This window comes from Eptatretus burgeri, chromosome 2 (genome assembly GCF_056783735.1).
Source record: "Eptatretus burgeri isolate ZD-2024b chromosome 2, Ebu_testis_v1, whole genome shotgun sequence".
Lineage (NCBI taxonomy): Eukaryota > Metazoa > Chordata > Myxini > Myxiniformes > Myxinidae > Eptatretus > Eptatretus burgeri.
In genome coordinates, this window is record NC_140962.1 from 92,616,731 (window position 1) to 92,637,894 (window position 21,164).

General features: G+C 41.7%; 1 protein-coding gene across 2 annotated transcripts in view; it reads left to right on the forward strand.

Annotated features, from left to right (window-relative positions):
- LOC147032567 (plexin-A1-like) overlaps positions 1–21,164 on the forward strand; it is a 424,700-nt gene that overhangs the window by 399,360 nt on the left and 4,176 nt on the right. For both annotated transcript variants that reach the window (XM_085870308.1, XM_085870309.1), the window contains exon 32: positions 2,341–2,491. In XM_085870308.1, coding sequence (XP_085726434.1) covers positions 2,341–2,491 — 151 coding nt within the window. The remainder of the gene's footprint in view (positions 1–2,340; positions 2,492–21,164) is intronic.

Below are 21,164 nucleotides of genomic sequence, written 5' to 3' on the forward strand. Positions count from 1 at the left end.
GATAGATGCAGAAGGAAAATATTTTTTGCAGAGGAAGGGGGAGGGTGGTTTTACAGGTTGTGGGGTGTGGGAGTGGTTTAAATCATGGGTTTTGGATCAGGGATGATCTGAGATGGTGGGGGACAGCTGTCTTGAAGACCTGGAGGGAAGAATGAGATTGAAGAGAATGGGGAAGTTGGTTCCACAGGTGGGAAAAAAAGAGGAACAAATGAGTGGAGATGAGTAGTGATTCTGGATTTTGTGAGTTTCATGAGAAGGGGGTTGCTGGTAGACCACGTACACCCTGCAGAAACCTGAGAAGGACAATCTACAGAGAGGGCACAGGGTGCAAGACCCGAAAGGATGCAGAAGAAGAGAGAGAGACCACTAACCTGTCAGTGTTGGCAATGTGAGAGGCACAGAAACTCAGCTTCAGTGTGGGAGATTCCAATGACCTTGAATGCCTTGGTTTCCACAGTGTCAAGCTGAGCAAAGTGTGAGAGATGAGCACCAGCCCAGGGGGGCAAGCAGTCGTCCATCAAGCTATGGATGAAAGCCTTGCAGGTGAATAGGAATTCACGTTTGCCAATGAAGAACTTTGTATGATGCAGGATGCCCAGTCAGGGACTGGCTTTGCAGGCCAACTTTGAAATGTAGTTTGCCCAAGAAAGATCATGGCTAAGAGTGAGATCCAAGAGTATGTGACTGAACTTCTTTGAGAGGGTTGTTGAGAAAGTATATGGGAGTGTTTCCCATACCAACCTTTCGGGGGGAGAGAGTGAATATGTGGGATTTCTCAGGATTGAAAGACATATTCCAAGTGTTTGACCAGTTTGTGATTTTTGTCCAGGACTGAAGATAGGGAAGAAGCTGCAGCCTGTCTGTCTGAAGGATGAGGAATATCATGGCAGATAATGGAGTCATCAGGAAAGAGATAAAGATGGTTTTCCAGAGAGTCAGAGAGATCATTGATGAGGATTATGAATAACATGGGGAGAAGAACATTGCCTTTGGTTACTCTAGCCTTGACAAGGAGAGGAGAAGAAAGGATTCCATTGAGAGCCACATGTTGGCGACAAGAGTGGGGGAAGTCAGTAATCTAAGAGTGGAGATGGTCTTGGATTCCATAGACAAAGAGTTTGCAGAGCAAGGCAGGATGCCAGACTGTATCAAAAGCTCAAGATATGTCTCGAGAGATGACTCTGATCTTAATTCTGTCATTGAGGGCCTCCATTCATGTTATTTTGCTGGCTCCATTCTGAGTATGTGCAGCACCTGGTCACGAGTTGCATCATTTCTGATGGACACGGCTTTACCGCTGATGCAATGCCGCCATATGTTCTGCCAGGAAGTTGGATTTTTGGCTTGGGTGCCAGCATAAACTTGCCGAATATTCTTCTCAAAATAAACCATGAGATTTTTAACAGTCACCAGCTGATGTAAGCAGATGTGTCCTTAGCTTTAATGTCCATCCAAGGGACGGTACATTCATCGATTCAACGCCATGCCTGCGAATGACCAGCTACAGTGAGCAGGCGGGTCCCCAGCTTCATGTCCACTTAAGGGATGGTGCATTCATTGATGACAGTTTGTAGTCGGGTCTAAAATCAAACTGAGACGAGACCTCTCAAAAGTGGTTGACCTGCCTATGAGCTATCCTGCCAGCCCTGTTTTGCCCATGAGACAAATGACAACAAAGGAGTCAACATGATTAAAAAGTTTGTAAAATTAAACAATCATTTCAACATCTTTGCACAACATCTTTCAGAGCGTATTAAGAGGTAAAGTTTGCAGCAGTAAGAAAGCAATCAGCTGGGTCACTAACTTCATTTTAGTGCCAACAAAGGAGAAGCAATGCTTGAAATATTAACATTAAATCAGATGCTTGTTGCTTTGTGAATTGTCATGGAATATCAACCTGTCGTTGTCTGTAAAAGTACAGTCTGAGACATTATCAATAAAAGGCCCTGATGTATTCAAAGAAATCTCATTTACTTTAGTGCCATTTTCATTGGACAAGCCTTCTCGGCTGACGAGATGGTCTGACAATTGTTTTGTCAATAAAATGCCATGGTGGGTTCAATGTCAGGATTATAAATATGATTGAAACAAAAACCTCAACTTGTACCATCAGTCTGGTCAACCAGTATTTGGTGGAAATAACTTGCTTGTTACATGTCCATTTTCACCAGTGTCTGGCCCAGGGAGTTTTTCTTATGAGTCTTAAACCTCCAAGTACAAAGAGGTACAGAGTGTTAGTACTGATACTAATTTCAGAGATGTTGAGATGCTGTGGGTCAGGGAGAATTCCCCTCCAGGACAATGAAAAGTAACTTGGTTCAATATCCTCTCATTGTGCAGGTATTATGCCGATGTGGCCAAGTTGCCTGCAGTGAGCGATCAAGACATGAGTGCTTACCTAGCTGAGCAGTCACACCTGCATGCCGGGGCGTTCAACACACCCAGTGCACTTCATGAAATTTACAACTATGCCAGCAAGTACCGAAGTGAGGTGAGCACAGAGGTTCTATAATTATTAAAATAAATTTATGAACAATCAAACAAATAAATATCTGGATTGTAGGAATGAAATAGAATGGCAAACATTCACAAATGCATGTAATTGAACCCCCCCCCTACCCAAATCCCCGTCCACTTTAATTTCAGCTGTATAACAAAAGTAAAGACACTGGACCAATGTTTACCTGCTTTATTGTGAAGGGACCATGTCGAAGTATGTTTGTATAAGTATTGTCTATATTTATTTGTAAATATTTTGGCTTTGCAGGCCAAAACCCTTAATTTTGTGACCAATTTTGAACAATTACCATTGGTAAATTGAAGGGAAGACACTGAGCCAACACCTGTCTACTTTTGGTTTTGTAGGGGTTGTGGCAAGCTGTGTTTATGTAGTTTTTGTCTACGATGGTTAAGAAAGGCTTCGTGTACTCAAATCTCTAATTTTGCGAACAATTTTTAACTTTGACACCTGTACACAATGCGAAAGAAAGTCTACAGCCCCTTACAAATTTTTCACCTTTGGTTGCATTTTAGCCTGGAATTAAATTTCATTGAATCAGACTTTTTACACCTTTATTTATGCATCATAACCCACAACTTCCAAGTGAAAAACAAATTCCACAAATTTCAGAAAATTAATTAAAAATACAAAACTAGAATATGTTGGTTGGACAAGTGTCCAACCCCCCCCCCCCCTGAATTAGTTCTTGGTGGAAGCACCTTTGACAGCAATTATACCTGTGATTCTGTTGGGATAGGTCTCTACCAACTTCGCACACCTTGATTGGGCAGTATTTGCCCATTCTTCCATACAAAACTGTTCAAACTCAGTCAAGTTGCCTGGGGAGCATTGATGGACAGCAATCTTCAAGTCACGCCACGGATTTTCGATTGGATTTAGGTTGGGGCTTTGACTTGACCACTCAAAAACATTTATCTTTTTGTTCCGAAGCCACTCCAGTGTAGCTTTGGCTGTGTGCTTCGGGTCATTGTCATGCTGAAAGGTGAACTTCCGTCCCAATTTCGCCTTTCTTGCAGATGGCAGCACTTTTTCCTCTTGGATTTTTCGATATTTTGCTCCATACATTTTCCATTTTATCCTAACAAGTGCCCCAGTCCCTGCTGATGAGAAACATCCCCATAACATGATGCTGCCACCACCATACTTCACAGTAGGGATGGTGTTCTTTGAGTGATGAGGTGTTTTGTTTTGCAACCAAACTAATGTTTTGCATTTTGGCCAAAATGTTCCATCTTGGTTTCATGAGACCACAAAATCTTTTGCCATATGGCTTCAGAATATCCGACAAGGTTTTTTGCATACCTCAAATGGGACTCATGGTCGACTTTTTTGAGTTATGGCTTCCTTCTTGCCAACCTACTTTACAGGCCAGACTTGTCGAGTGCTTGGCATGTTGTTGTCACATGCACACAGTGACCAGTCTTTGCCATGAAGTCATGTAGCTCTTTCAAAGTTGCCCTTGGTCTCTCAGTGGTCTCTCTGATCAGTCTCTTCCTTGCTTTGTCATCCAGTTTGGAGGGACGGCCTGATCTAGCAGGGTCTTTGTGGTAGCATATGCCTTCCATTTCTTCATGATTGTCTTGACTGTGCTCCAAGGGATATTCAAGGCCTTTGAAATATTTTAATACCCATCCCCTGATCTATGCCTTTCCACAACTTTATCACAGGGGTCTTTTGAAAGCTCCTTGGTGCTCATGGTTGAGTCTTTGCTGTGAAATGCACTACCCAGCAGAGGAAACCTACAGGAACAGCTGATTTTATTCTGAAATAATCAGAATCACTACATTTTAACATGGGTCAAGGCAAATTAACTTGGTGTGTGATTTTGAAGGTGATTGTTTGCACTTGACTAACTTACAATTGATATTATAAGGGGCTGGACACTTATCCAAACAAGATATTCTAGTTTTGTATTTTTTATTAATTTTCTGAAATTTGTAGAATGTGTTTTTCACTTGGAAATTGTGCGTTGTGATGTGTAAGTGAAGGTGGAAAAAGTCTGATTTAATGCAATTTAATTCCAAGCTCTAAGAAAACAAAAGGTGAATTTTTTAAAGACGATGTACACTGTATATTGGTATGATATATCCAAAAACGATTAATCCAAAATATTTTTATGCACCCCTAAAGTGGCTCCTTAAAAGCACATTCACACTAAATTAAATGTCAATCGACTCAAGTACAAGGGAATGCTCAAGGCCAAATGTGCAATTATATTTCGTCTTTCATCTTTGACCTCTTAAAAACAGAACGGGGGCATAAATCAAAAATAAAACTGGAAAGTATCTCAAAATGCAAGGCTCATCCGTATCCGCTTGTACTCAAACTTAACTTAATGAAAACAATAGATTAAAAAATATATACATTCTATTAATTTGTGTTCTCCATATTCTCATAATAAAGGCTTGTTGAAGATAGTAAATAAATACAAAACAGGGAAGGATTAAAAAAGAATGGGGCGACTCTCGCTTGACGTGCTGTGACGGAGCTAATAAGTGCTATTTATTGTCACGGTGACTTTGCTTTTTCACATTTTGACCCAATTTTACATTATTTTCTCCATATTCTCATAATAAAGATTTGTTGAAAATTTGATGACAAAACCTCAGTTGGTAAAAAAAATGTTATGCGAAACACAATGAAGCTCAATGGAAAAAAAAAGAAAAGAAACACGGAAGCGATTAAAAAAAAAAATGGGGCTTCTCGTGCTCGACGCGTTGCGTAGGGGCTCAAAAGGGCTATCTATAGTCGCTATGACTTTGCCCTTTCACATTTTGGCCCACTGTTTAATTATTTTCCCCATATTCTCATAATAAAGGTTTCTTGAAAATTTGATGACAAAAAGCTCGAATGGTTAAAAAATAAGTTATTGGAAAAATATAATATAAGATATCACCCCTCCCTGTGGGAGGAGAGAAGAAAAAAGAAATTAAATTTGTGGATAATAATAATAATAATAATAATAATAATAATAAAAGTATTTGTTTACTTGGCATTATAAAGACGAAATCAGTGCAAGACATGCATTACAAAGGACAACTATTGTGAGAGGAGGAGGTGGAAGTGTGTTTTTGTGTGTGTGTGTGCAGTGGTGGGGAGGAGGGGGGGCTGGTGAGGAGGAGGTTGTGAGGGGTGGGGTGTTAAGACACATAACTAAGGGGCTTAGAGAAAGCCATTCATATGGAAGAGGCAGCTGTTTAATTGTCTGAAAAAGAACAATTAAAAATTACACTATTGTTTGACTTTTTAGGTATAATTTGCAAATGGAAGTGCTTAGATTAGGCTGCAGCATGAGCATGAAGTGCCAAGAGGCATTTTGCCATGTCTGAATATATATATATATATATATATATATATATATATATATATATATATATATATATATATATATATATATATACATATATATATATATATATATATATATTCAATATAATATGGTTGAAGAAAACAAGACAAAAGAATGTCATGCAATGGATAATAATGATGTAGACTGTTGAATAATTGACGATCATTGCAGCGGGGTTTAACTGGACCACTTTTTGTCAAACAATGAATGTTTCACAGGAAAAGCCACCTCACTTGCAATAAATGGGTAAGCGAGGTGTGTCAGTTCGGCCGTCATGCCTGTAACCATCAAATTAAAGCTCAATTAATACATCTGCCAATAATTGATTTCCCCTCCTTGGTGTACAACCCGTTAGGAGTTGTAACGCGTAGTTGGATCGCAAAACGCTAATCAAGCACACAGTTAATTAATCGTAAACATGCTTAATCTATCGGCCCTTTTCCACGTGTCTGCTCTCATTTTTCAGACCGTTTTGGTTTTCGCTCCACTGTATGAGTAACAGGCCATCCTGTTGTAATTAACAGACTCCAATTGCAAAAGCATGTCACACTGTTTTCTATTCCAAAGCGCTTCCCAGTATTCGTCACCCACCTGCACCTGTGAGTATGGCGATACGCGGAATGTGATAACAGTTGGAACAGAAACGACAACAAAAAAAACTTGAAGTCGTGTGTTTGACTTTGGTCCGATTTTGCTGCTATCTTTGAAAAGCTGTCTCTGGCAGCGCAAGCAACTGAAGATAATGTGCACCTTCGGTGTTTGTAAACCACTGGGGGGCATGTTATCTCCCTGCCTGAAACTCAACAGTTTTTTTGGGGTTTTTTTTACCTTTAAATGAATTCCTCATGCAATACGTGTCGGCAAGAGCTTCCACATGGACGCAAGTTTGCCCTTTATTTAACCGTATCATTCAGAAGGTAAAGGGGGCCTCTTGTGCCTAATGGTCCATTATAATGAGCGACACCCAGACGATGGGGGCACTGTTGTTTCTATTCACTCCACGAACTTTTCCAACCTGGTCATACCCGAGTCACGGCAGGACATACGAGTATTCCCAAAGATAAAGAATTGTAATTGAAACGATGATTAATGAAGCATTATAATTTGTTTTGCCCACTCACACCAAAAACGATCCTCTAATATGGAATTAATGGATTACATAAATGATACCATTTTAGAAATGGATGCACAAGCAACGTAATGTTTTGTAACATTGCCTGCTTGGAACGTTCGAGCTGTGTTTGTGAAGTGCTTATGATGGTGAAATTGTAGGCCTTTTAAAAAAAATGTTTTGAATGTGCATAGATTTTCTCCACAAATTAACAGAAGCACCGCAATGGAAAACGAAAACATTTACATCAACAAATTATCGTTCGATCTGCCCGTCAATTCTAAAAGCAAGATGGTTGATTCGATATGCCCCATAGTTATCACAACCGCTTTGAATTAAGATGGCTTTTCCAAGATTTGTTTTTTTTTATTACTTCCATCAATTTGTCATGGCTTGAGAACATAGCTATTAACATGAAGCACCAAGGTCAGAAGTCAAAAATGTACAGAAGCATCAAGACAAATCATTTCCATCAAAATGAATCAAAGGAGCATGTACAAGAGTTCCATAAAGGGTGATGATTTTAAGACGCAATGCCTCGTTGATAAATTGCTGTTTACTGCAACTAAGCTTGAGAAAAATTACATGACAAAAGGTAAGTCAACTTATATGAGAGACCGTTAATAGAACCTGTCAGGGCTGGAAGGATAGCCTCAGGTTACGTGCACTCACCTCTGAATTGTCCAGCCTGGGTTCGAATGTCTACCCAGATCTCACCTGTTACCCTAGGGGTTTGTATGCAGGGTCACCAATGCTTGTGCTGTCCATCCGAAGGACGTTAATCTGGAGGATCCATATGCCAGCACTTGTTGTTGGTGTACATTACAGATCCCACATTGTTTTGGGAAGTGGAGGCGAGTTATTGCCGGCACATTGGAACAAATTACAAATCCCTGCCACCTTCTATCAAGTATCCTGTGTCAGATTGGCAACTCGTCCTGGATTGCTTATAGCCTAGAAATGTTTCCCAACGAGTCGTGATACATCCTGGAGCACTGTAAAAAGTATGAACGTCTAAATAATATCAGTCTAAATAATATCAGTATTATTATTATTCCTGTTAATAAGGCCTGTCACACATATGCACTCTGTTGAGATCAAACTGCACACAACACCAGTGGTTACTCAAAGATGTGAGCAGGTGCAACTGGGTTCATAAAATGCAAATTACATGCTCTGGCGCTTAAAATTATGCAGACAAATGTCTTACGTAACATGGATTTTATATCCTCAATCAAGACAGCAACCGCAACAACTTTTACTTCAAAAACTCTCCTCTTGCTCCCACCATCAAACCATGAGGACCTTTGACACACCACCCAGTGGAGGACGATTTGGCATATTAACAAAGAAACCGCCCTCAACACAATGGTCTGTGGATGGTTAATTTGTGATTTGTTTACATCCATGTGATTGCCCATAGGACAACCAAGGCCAATGTCTATATTGATCAAAGCAATGCTCCATGTTGCAACATCTTTGCTGGTATTGCACGAGATGACAGTTTTGGTCAGATTCTCATTGGTCAATCAGAGATCGAACCCAGAACCAGACTGCTATATCGATATAAAAGATGAATGTCCTACCCAAAGCATTTAAATATAGAGATTTTTAAAGGAAGTGGGTGAGCGGAATTAAAACCTTCACACGAGTTGCACATTCAATTTATTATTGGCCATAGTGCTGGAGTGTATGCACAGTGAGAGTGCTTCTTCCATCTTGGCACGACAACAAAATTAGCTTAAATAGGGCATGAAATGTGCAAAAGTCATTAGAAACAAATGTATCTAAATGGAAAGAACATATCGACTTAAAGATTCACTCTGTTCCCTTTGCTGAGCCTGAGCACGCGCACACACGCGCTGGTGATAAAAGGAGGAATCAAGGTGATGATTTTTATGGAGACTTTTAAGGCAGCATAATCAAAAATGGCCGCTGTATGGATCATGTTTTTCAAGCCTTCACCTATTGCTGGAATGCAAATTAAATAGTTTGGAGGTTTCCTCTTTTTTTTTTTTTGAGGGGATGGGAGTAGAGTTAGTGAAACTTTTGGCATCACTTGTTTTTTTCATAGGTAGCACATTGAAGTGCCTTTCTAAAATTGCCCTGAGGGAATTAAGTCAATCACTGTGTGCGGCCTGACATCACACACAAACCAGGCAGATTGGCCCCTTACCTGAATTATTTATGATCCAGCTGGATTTTCCTGGATAATATAATTATATATAATTCTGAAGGATTGTTTTTCTCACTAATTATTTTCACTTCGATATTGAAAAGAAAAAACCTGTTGGCATTTAATGCACTCTCGTATCTTGTTTCGAGAACTTTTCGACCACCATACATAGCTTAGGTTCTATGAGCGTAGAATACAAACTCTGAATACTGTTGCTTGAATTTCTTGTTAAATTTCAATGTCAAATCCACAATCTTTTGGAGACAGGGCCAAAGTCTTACCACTTGGCCACCACCATTATCTAAGGCAAAATCGACTCAGTTAATATATAATGCTTCTCTAAAGGGATTGGAATCACTGATATTGTTAGAAATCTTCTGGCTAAAATAATCTTTGTTTGTTACCTACACCACCAAAGTTGGACAGAGGTTATGTTTTCACCCCTGTCTGTCTGTCTGTGTGTCTGTGAGCAGGGTATCTGAAAAAGTTATGGACGGATTTCATTCATAATAGTAGTCGTATTCGTATTATCATTATTCATACATCAACAGGCTAGATGATGTAGAGACAACACGTGACTCGTCATAATCATTTGTATCACTGAGACTCCTGACAGGTCACTACTCCATCACATTTGCTGCCGAAATAGCCCTTATCCAGGGCAGGAATCATACTTGGCAAGTGCATCAGTAAAAAAAAAAGTGACCATCTCATTGATACCATGTCGTCTTTAACGTCCACAATGACACGATGGGGTCTTTAACGTCTAAAGTTGAGTGCTAGCAGGTGGGACAGCCGACATAATGTCACCTCCGACCAACTATGAGGACATTGATGCAACCCCCTGCCAACTTAATCAATGTGCCGCTTGTAGTTATATGTAAATTCATCAAGAACCAAACTCATAATATATGGCTACAGATGCAGGCACGCCACCTCTGAGAAATTTCGCCATCTGGTCTAGTATCAGCACAGTATTGCTAATGAGATTCTAGTCATGGATGGAGGTGATAAAAATGCTTGATGAATTAATTGGGCCTTCTTTGCTGCTTTTGGTAACAGAATGGTCTGAAATATATCCACGATCATGTATCTTCATGTGGGTTATTTTATTTTACTTATTTTGCTATATATGGTACTAGCAGGGGTATTTGACGTTGCCCTGGTGCTGTTCTAATCCTGTTAGCATTTTTAAGATATCAAATTTGTTTTTCCCTCTTTTTTTGTGGGTTTTTTTTTCTATTTTTTTGTGGGGGCCTAAAACACTTCCATACACCCACTAAAGAATGGGGTCGGGGGTCATTTAATGTTACCTTTCATATAGCTACAAACGTAAGCACTACAGAGCAATGAAAAAAAACACCCAACTGAAAAAAAAATTAAAAGTTTTTTGCCTAAAACACCCCCGGCACTCACTCTTGAACCTCTGAAAGTTTGACGAAGATTCGTTTGGCCGTCTCTGAGAAAAAATGGCGACACACACACACACACACACACACACACACACACACACACACACACACACACACACACACACGACTCTCATCGTATAGACTAGCAAATATCACCTGTTGCTTCGCTGATGGGAATATTGAGAGGGGGAGATAGAGAGGGGTTGGGGAGCGAAAAGTGGGTAGAGTGAGGGGGCTGGGAGAAGGGAAGGCAACAAGAGGTGAAAGGAAGGGAAGGCAGACATGTGGTGGAGCATTAATTATGATTCATACTGTCTCATCAAAATGCTTCTGCATAGAATAACAGTGAAGATGGAAACAAAACAATGTCTGAAATCAATTTTCTACTGTTCTGTCTATAAATACCGCCCAGAGACAATCACAGCCCCGACATTTCCAGAGCCAAAAAACGCCCGGACATGTCTGTAGACATAAACTGCTCGGATATGTCCGGAGCCAAACACCGCCCAGACACGTCTGGAGACAAACACTACCCGGATATGTCCGGAGATAAACACTGCCCGATACGTCCGGAGGCAAACACCGCCCAGATACGTCTGGAGATAAACACCGCCCAGACACGTCCTCAGATAAACACCGCCAGGACACGTCCGGAGATAAAGTTCCGTCTGGACATAAACACCACCTGGACACATTCGGAGTTAACCACTGTCCGGAGACAAACACCGCCCGGACGCGTCCGGAGACAAACACCGCCTGGATGCATCTGGAGACAAACACCCCCAGAAACGTTTGGAGATAACCACCATCCGGAAATAAACACTGCAAGGAAATAAACACTCCAGAAACAAGCGACACCTGAACGCATCCGGAGCCAAGCTCTCCGGAGACAAACACCGCTCGGACATGTTCAGAGACAAACTCCCATCTGGAGACATCTGGAGACAAAGTTCCATCTGGACATATCCAGAGACAAACTCCCGTCTCGACATAAACACCGCCCAGACCCGTCAGGAGACAAACACCACCTGGACATAACCACCGTCCAGACTTGCCTGGAGGTAACCACTGTCTAGACATAACCACAATGCTTATATGTCGAGAGAGAGAGAGAGAGAGAGAGAGAGAGAGAGAGAGAGAGAGAGAGAGAGAGAGAGAGAGAGAGAGAGAGAGAGAGAGAGAGAGAGAGAGAGAGAGAGAGAGAGAGAGAGAGAGAGAGAGAGAGAGAGAGAGAGAGAGAGAGAGAGAGAGAGAGAGAGAGAGAGAGAGAGAGAGAGAGAGAGAGAGAGAGAGAGAGAGAGAGAGAGAGAGAGAGAGAGAGAGAGAGAGAGAGAGAGAGAGAGAGAGAGAGAGAGAGAGAGAGAGAGAGAGAGAGAGAGAGAGAGAGAGAGAGAGAGAGAGAGAGAGAGAGAGAGAGAGAGAGAGAGAGAGAGAGAGAGAGAGAGAGAGAGAGAGAGAGAGAGAGAGAGAGAGAGAGAGAGAGAGAGAGAGAGAGAGAGAGAGAGAGAGAGAGAGAGAGAGAGAGAGAGAGAGAGAGAGAGAGAGAGAGAGAGAGAGAGAGAGAGAGAGAGAGAGAGAGAGAGAGAGAGAGAGAGAGAGAGAGAGAGAGAGAGAGAGAGAGAGAGAGAGAGAGAGAGAGAGAGAGAGAGAGAGAGAGAGAGAGAGAGAGAGAGAGAGAGAGAGAGAGAGAGAGAGAGAGAGAGAGAGAGAGAGAGAGAGAGAGAGAGAGAGAGAGAGAGAGAGAGAGAGAGAGAGACTTTTGAAGCTCTTTTATTTTTATAGTTAAGAAAATCACACACGTCATACAAATAATCACAAAATCACTAAAGTTCCAAACATGTGCAACCCAACAACACCAAAGAGAAAAAAAACCCTATCTTTGACACTATAATAAAAAAGCTCAATACACCAACATCAACTTTACAAAAACCTCCCTTTACACACCATTTTTGCACAAAGGTTTGCAAATCATCTTTCATTTGACAAAAAAAGAACATGCCTAGCCAGGACAAGAGCCTTAAAGACTACTACTACATCATATAAAATATCAGCATTTGTAAGGAGCTTTGCTTTACTTGTCTTGGAGAAAGATGATTTGCAATCTTGTCGAAAAATTGCCAGTTTTGCGATAGAAATCAAGAAATTGACAAGAGTGGTCTCTGAGCTCTTTTTGTAACCAAGTGGTATTCCAAAAACAAACAAACACACAGAAAAAGGAAAAGTTCATCCGATGTAACAGCAGTGATAATAACTCTAAAAGAGACGTCAGTCTTGCACAATCTACATATGCATGGAAAAGGTCTTCAGAGAGCATACAGAAAGGACATGCCTCTGTGTTAACCTCGTTAAACAGATGTAGTAAAACATTGGAAGGCAGCACCATATGGGCGAGTCTCCAGGCAATATCACCAGTCCTTTTAACAATTGGTGAAATATACATCGCAGACCATTGCGGATGGGAGGGAAGCCCAGAAGGCAGTTTTTCTTTCCATCGAGCCCTAAATGAAGCAGGCCGTAATGAAGGAAATCGAATTGAAAGGCACAAACAGTAGAGTCTTTTTTTTGTCTTTACCAGAGAGTAGCGATGAGGATAGCAAAATAGATATTGTGGAGTTATTATCTGGAAAATTATAGCTGGCACATATCTGTGGTGGTGTATGGTGATCACCCATGTTAGCAGTGAAGCTCAGGCCTCAGTGCCTAAAAACTTGCAGGACTTCCTGTAGTACCTGGGCTACACTCCTCAAATATCTGATACCAGTTTTTTCTTGAATATATCCTGCAGAGAACCAGCTGTTCCTGTTGCAATCACGAAGGTCCCAAGTTGTTGTTCACACCAACACCCAAAAAATGCTGCATGAAGGTACGTAAGGAAGGAATTTCAGGAAAAAGAGCATTGTAGAAAAGGGGTTCTTGAAGGAACCTTTTGCTGTTATACGTCTCCATTTGCTGAGTTATTGAGATGAACTGCCAGGCATGCAGGATATCTTGGTAGAAGTCAGGGAGCAACAGGGCATCAACATGTTGCAGTTCCATGAAAAAAAAGTTCACGGTTGTAGCCCAGCATGCCGCTTGTTTCAATATAAGGCTCGCAGTGGATTTCCAGGGCAAGGCCTCCAGAAATATAAAACGATCAGCAGTGGAGATACGGAAGGCCATCATTCGACAAAGAAAATCCAGAAGTCCATGACCCCCTTCCCCCAGTGGAAGGCAAATAGTCTCTGCTTTAAGCCAATGTTTGCCATCCCAGAAGAAGTCAAGCAAACATTTTTGGATCAATGACACCAATATTACAGGTGGCTGCAGGACAATCATCTTATGCTATAGCAGAGGGGCAACTAGGTTGTTAATGACCAAGGCACAACCTCTGAAAGACAAAGTAGACAAAATTCCTCTCCAACTATTCAGCTTATTGTTAATTATGTGGAGCAAACCATTCCAATTCCTTTTGACAAAGCCAGGGGAACCGAGATAAACACTAAGGTACTTTACACCTTATTTTGCCCATGTCAAATTCATAGGGGGAGTTGGAAGGCCAGAAGGTGGCGTACAGCCGACCCAAACCGCTTTACATTTAGACCAATTGATTTGTGTTGTACATGCTTGAGAGTAGACATGTAGACACTCAAACAACATCGTAATATCATTGTTGTTGCGAACATACATCATCAGCATTTGCCGAAACAATAATGGGCTTTTCTGAAGGAGTCACTGGAAATCCCATAAGAGAGGATTGTAAACTAATCAAAAGGGGCTCGAAGCAAAGAGAGTACAAGATTCCAGATAAGGGACAAACTTGCCGCATTCCCCTCCTAATCCGCAAAGGTAGACGGAGACCATCGTTGACTTTAATCAAGCTAAAATGTGATTATGCAATATAGTTACACAAGAAATAAAATATGGCTCAAAACCAAATTGTTTTAAGATGTAAAACAAATATTCATGGTTAACAGAGTCAAAAGCATTTTCCTGATCAAGAAAAAAGAGACCAGTATATTGTTGTTGGATTTCACACACATCTCACAAGTCTCGAACCAAACAAATGTTGTCATACATAGATCTGTGCATAACACCATACGATTGATCCTGATGTATAACCGTGCTTAAAACAGTCTCCACAAGGTTAGCAAAAATCTTATTATCTACATAGAGAAGAGATATTGGGTGCCAGTTCTGTATCAGTTGCAGATCCCTCTTCTTAGGGATAAGGCAAACAACTGCACATCGACAACTAAGGGGTAATAAGCCCTCTTGGAGGCTGTATTATAAAAACTGAGAGCAAAGCAGGACCAAGCATATCCCAAAAAGTTTTATAAAATTCAGCCGGCAACCCATCAAAGCCAGGAGCCTTATGGTCAACAAGGCCATCCAGCGGAGTTTTAAGTTCACCAAGACTAATGTTTTCATCCAAGAAGTGTCGCTGATGCTCGTCTATCTGCGGTAAATTAGTTGCAATATTTTGCATTGCAGGCATATCGTTAGATTGAAAGGAAAACGCACTCTCGAAATACGCTCGAACAAAGTGGACAATTTCTGTATTGTTATCCAGAATATGCCCATCACTCGACCGAAGACTAAGTAATTGCTGGCTCGCCTTGGTTGTCTTCTCAAACTTAAAAAAATCTTTTCAACATGTGTCTGCAGACAGTAAACCACTGACTCTCAGCCTGACTAAGGCACCGATACTGTCTCCTTGAACGAATTCCTTCAGCAGAGTTTGTTTTCCATCGAGGAGTTGACACCTTTAAACATCACAGGTCCTCAGCCCCTCCCTGTAGTCGAAGAATCTCTTGTTTCAAGGCATCAATACATAATTGTTTACTTCGAGAGCAATTCGTTTTGTATTGCTGACAGAAGACACGGATTTGCACCTTGGCATAGTCCCACCACTGACAGAGATTTAAAAACTGATGTTGTAGATACAAAACCCTCTCCGAAAAAACCTTGAAGGATGACTTGAAAAAAAGATCGCTCACAAGGGAAGTATTAAAACACCAACACAATGCGCGGTGTTTAAAACCAGGAAGTGACGAGCACAGTTTTACTAAGGAATGGTCAGAGAAACCAGAAGGAACAATATCTGTACATGTGACAAGATTGGTAGCAGAGTTAGGAATGCAAAATTAATCAAGACGAGCAAGTGAAAGATGATTTAGTCAAACTCAACACCAGCTAAATTGTTGTAGGTTCAGGTGTTGTTGCCGCCATATATCGTTAAGATCATGGCGTGATATAATATTGGAAAGAGGAACTTTTTTTAATGATTTCTTGCATTTCTTGCAACACCTATCTTCTGATACATTGTTGTGCCAAGCGGGGGACTTTGACTGTACTTTGTACTGTTCCGATCTAAAGTTGGGTTCAAAGTACAGTTGGGTGCCTGGAACACCTGACTCAAGCAAGCACTCCAATGGAACACCTGGCTTGGCAAGCGATTACCAATTGCCGTTGATAAAACTATGCACCCGGAAACCCCCAAGCAATGTCCAAATTGGACAAATGATCACTTTTTATAAGTTGGAACTGCTGCTAAGTTCAAATCCGGAGCTTACATTTTGTAATTCTTCTTAGTTTAAGAGATTCTTGACGGTATGACGTGGGCAGAAATGAAATAAAACCACGAACGCTGCCATCTCTGGATGTTTATAAGCATTGCAATATACCCGGCAATTCGTAGGTATGATGAACAGGCATTCGATAATATGAGTGAAGAAAGTGAAAAAACAAATTTTAATGTGAAGAAATCGTTGTGGTCCGTTCCAAGTCAAGGCAAGGTTGAGCAGGCCAAAAAACATGAAGGCTTCAGACCCCAGCGAGGTCACCCAGGATATGCCTTAAGACCCCAGAGAGCAAAGTGGCCGATGATCGCCTGATGAAGGATATAATTTTAAAAGGCTGTTATTATCTTCAAAAGGGGTGTTTTAATTAACCCAAAACCCCAATTTTCTCTCTTGCACTTCCTTGGAGTTCCCTTAGTATACATGCAAATTATGGCAGAGACACATACACTAACACATACCCTGACACACACACGCACACACTGACACAAACTGACATTTATTAATGTCGATATGTCTATATTGTGGCTTTGAAAGAGGGAAATGAGAGACGGTGGAAAGGTAACACATTGATGATTGTACGTTGAGGAATAGACAGACATATTGAGGGCAGACCGACTAACAAGGATATGGAGAGTATAAATGTAAAATAGATCAGTGTTGGTGAAGAAATGTTATGGCAGTAAGGCCTCAGTCACATTTGCTCTACGGTGAAGATACGGCGGCCGCACACCCTCTGAATTGACAGAAACGTGTGGCGGCCGCAGAGAAACTGAGGTGGCCTCAGGGTGGCCCTACACCTTGGCTATATTTTACAGGCCGTAGGGTCGCCGTGGAATGAAATCGCGGAGTTATAACTTTTTTTCATTTCTACGCTCGCCGTAGCAATTAGACAAGCCAAGCTATGACGTAGATGTGTTCCACGTCGACCGTACATAGGGCGTGCGGTGGGCTTGCGTTTTCCGTGCGGCTGCCGTAAGATCTTCTCAATGAAAAATGAATTTTCCCAACCCCCAAAAAATTACGGCGGCTACACTATTTACACGGTCGCCGTACGGTGGCTTTGCGGTCTGTGTGACTACCTGTGGGCAACGCAAGGTTGACGCACGGTTCCCCTACGCCCGCCGTGCACCTATGTTCGGCCTCCGTGGCAGTCTGCGTCGACCGTGCGTCCACCGTGCGCTACCGCGAGAGATCGGAGTATAGTTGTTTGCCTATACACAGTGGTGCCCCCAGAATCCGAATTTAATTCGTTCCTGGAGGCTGTTCTGATTGCAAAAAGTTTGGATTCAAAAAATATTTTCCCAATAAGAAATAATGGAAAGTGAATTAATCCATTTGTGGACCCAAAGAAAACCCACTTTCAAGACACTTTAAACTGAAATTCCCCATGTTTAAGGTAAAATAAGATGAGTAAATGACCTTCGGTGGCGGTGTGTTGTATGTAAACTGGTACAATCGCCACATCCAAAGGTCCACACAGGCTCGAGCTCCGGCCTGGGTTTCGATCGCTCACGCACTCTGCGAGAGCGCTGCCCCCAGGGCAGCTCATCAAACATGATGCCCCCAGAACCACAATCACTTTCATCAAACGCATTGGGCTGACGTAATCATGGATATTAAAAAATACAACCGGTTTTGCTGTGAAATTCAATCCTTGCCCGACAGTCCATCACACCACGTGATCCGATTGCTTTTTTTGTTAATAATTAAAACACAAGATGATTAAAAAAAAATTAAGGTGAAAACGCATAGGTAAGGCCTAAGTCACATTTGGCTCGGCGCCCGGAGGGTCTACAAAATGTACGGACACTCGCAATTATAAAGCGGCCGCAGTATTTCCACAGTCACACAATGTAGCAGTCACACATGTTTTTATTTTTCGGGTAGCCGCACGGCTTGTTTATAAATTGTGGAGACCGAAATCGTGGGGGTGCCACAATTTTTCGGGGGTTGGTAAAATTCATTTTTCATTAAGAAGAGCTCACGGCAGCCGCACGGAAAACGCAAGCCCACCGTACGCCCTACGTACGGTCGACGTGGAACACATCTACGTTATAGCTTGGCTTTGTCGAATTGCTATGGCGAGCGTAGAAATGAAAAATGTTATAACTCCGCGTTATAATTCCACGGCGCCCCTACGGCCTGTAAAAGATAGCCAAACGGCGTAGGGCCACCCTAAAGCCACCTCAGTTTCTCTGCGGCCGCCGCACGTTTCTGTCAATTCAGAGGGCGTACGGCCGCCGTATCCTCGCAGTAGAGCAAATGTGACTGAGTACTTCCACCGACGAACTGAATGAACAAAGCGCGACGATGCGGGTCGAACAGGTGGGGGAGACACGTGAACAAACATGAACGCTACGTTGTGTTCGGTTTTATAAATGTATTGGGTTTTTAGGGCCAAACTTTCTCGAAAAAATTGTTCGGATTCCAATTTGTTCAAACAGCTTGGCCGTTCGGATTCTGGGGGACCACGGTATATTATAGTTATAGTATATTCACTTATATATACTGGTATATTTTATTTCAGTAAAAAAAGGACTGGTATATATTCCCACTCGTTACTGTCCGTCTGGCCGCACGTTCGCCTTAGGCCCCCCTGCGGTCGCCTTGCGGGCACCTTGAGGTCTCCTTGCGTCTGCCTTGAAAATTATATTGCCGCCGCAGGGATGCCCTAAGGTCACCGTGCGACATCAAATCAAAGACCGTATGGCACCCATACGTTTTTGGTCTCCACAATTTATAAATATGCCGTGCAGCTACCCGAAAAATAAAAACATATGTGACTGCTACATTGTGTGACCATGGAAATACTGCGGCCGCCGTGGAATTGCTTGTGGCCGTATATTTTGGAGACCCCACGGCCGCCGTGGCAAATGTGACCTTGGCCTAAGTCACACCACAGGTGTAAGAAAAGGGATCAAATTATGTGTAGGTGAATGAAAAACTTGCACATCCTGTTGACGCAAGTTAACCTCTTGGCATAATGATGATGATTCTCAGAAGTTTTTGTCTCCTCTGTCTCCAGTAGTGCACAAACGTATGTAGAAGTTCCTGCTCACAGTTGAGAGAAGTAGTTCTAGATGAAATTATTGCGACTGAAAAAATGATTTCCAAATATGCATCTGGCTTTGTAGCCTGCCTGTAGTCTGTTTACAACAAGCAATGAGTGCTAGTGAGACCAAGATGCTCAAGGGACTGTGACTTATTCATGGAAAGGTGACAACATAAGAGAAGATAAGTAGTAAGGCAATCTCTTTGTAGTGACAAATTAAGTGTGAGGCTTGCCTAAATTTATCTCATATACAGTACATTGAATGAACTGGCTTCAACTGTTCCTTGGAAAGGATGCAGCTGCTTGCCTGTTTGTCAATGGAGTGAGGAATATGTTTGATACAGGAATTAATTATCAGCAAATTATGGGAAAAAGAATTTTCATGAAATGCACTTTGTTCATTTGAATACATCACAAGTGACATTTGTCTCAAGTTGCTGCACTGGGAGATGCCATGCCTCATGTTGAGAACAAATGGGATCATGTCATGAAGAATGTCACACGGTTGGCAATGTGGAAGACATCCATGAGCCACAAAGAGAGAGAGTTTTAAGTGTTACAGGAAGAGAGCGAAGCCAGCAACATTGGAAGGCAGGCTGTATCAAAAGTACAGGATATGTGTATATGAACGTCACTTTGACCTTTAGAATTCGGTTCAAACCTTCGACTCATTGCAATGACAGTGGAAACATATTCAGTACCATGTAATGATAATGAAAGTTGAAAAGGGATTCAGCAATCACATCAATCATTGCAACAAAATTGCTTGACTTTGGCAATGAATATGGATTGAATTTATGGATTTCAATATTCTTTATATACCAGCTGAAACCACCAGGCTGACCAGTGTGTAGTCGAGTGGATCTGCATTGGCACTCTTACGGGAAAGGACGATTTTGTCACCATCCACGTCGATGGGTGGTGGCCCAAAGTGTAAGACCTGCTGCAGAGGACAGACAGAAACAATGATAGTTCGGTAAAGCAATATTTGACAATCCAATTGATGACCCATTGCAGAGGAAGTAACAGGGTGAGTTGAATGGATTCCTCCCATCCTTTCAATCAGGAATACACAGTGTTCATATCACAGGATGTGAAGAGACATTGAGAGGAAAATAGGCTGAAGGGAGCTCAAGTAATTTACTTTGCAACATTAATTTTTTAATTTTGGTTATGTATTTTGAGAAAGCAAGAAAAAGATAACTCGACAGAACTGGGTATCACAAGGTTGTTTTGGGATATGCAGACACAGTGGGATGACTGAGCGATGGCAGATTTATACATTTCAAACTAGGACGGCACGGACACTCAAGTCAACCACCAAGTTTTGTCCGAATCCGTCCACGTTTTGAAATATTATACTACATTTCATTTTGACCCATCTCTCAATGGTGAAGAATCACTTTAAAATTATACTATCCGGATCTGGATCTTCACCAAAATCGAATCAATTCGTCCTCGTCGCACACCCAATTTGTCCACCAAGTTTTGTCTGGATCCATCTGTAACGTTTTGAGATATCTTTCTCAAAGACAAACGGACAGCTAGACAGACAGACAACCAGGCATGAAAACATAACCTCCATCCAACTTCGGTGGCAGAGGTACCTGGAACAGTACACGGTAGAGTGCATACCTCCACCAGGCTGAACAGTTTACATTTTGTATCCCACTGGTTGGCCAGACATGGATTCGGACATGAACTAAAATCTAATCGGCTTGTTCTTGTTATCTACCAAAACTCATCCACCTAGTTTTGTCATAACTCGTACACAACTTTTTTAAATATCGTGCTATATATCGTTTTTGGCCCTATCACTCATTTGTGAAGAATCACTTGAAAAATTCTCGTATCCGGATCCGGCAAAGATCGGCATTCTGTAGCGACAATGTTGGTCACTTGATTTGGTACGATGGTATGGATTGACGCATCAGTGACAGCAAGTCTTTGTACAGCCTCAGCAATCCCAAGAGGTGAAAAAA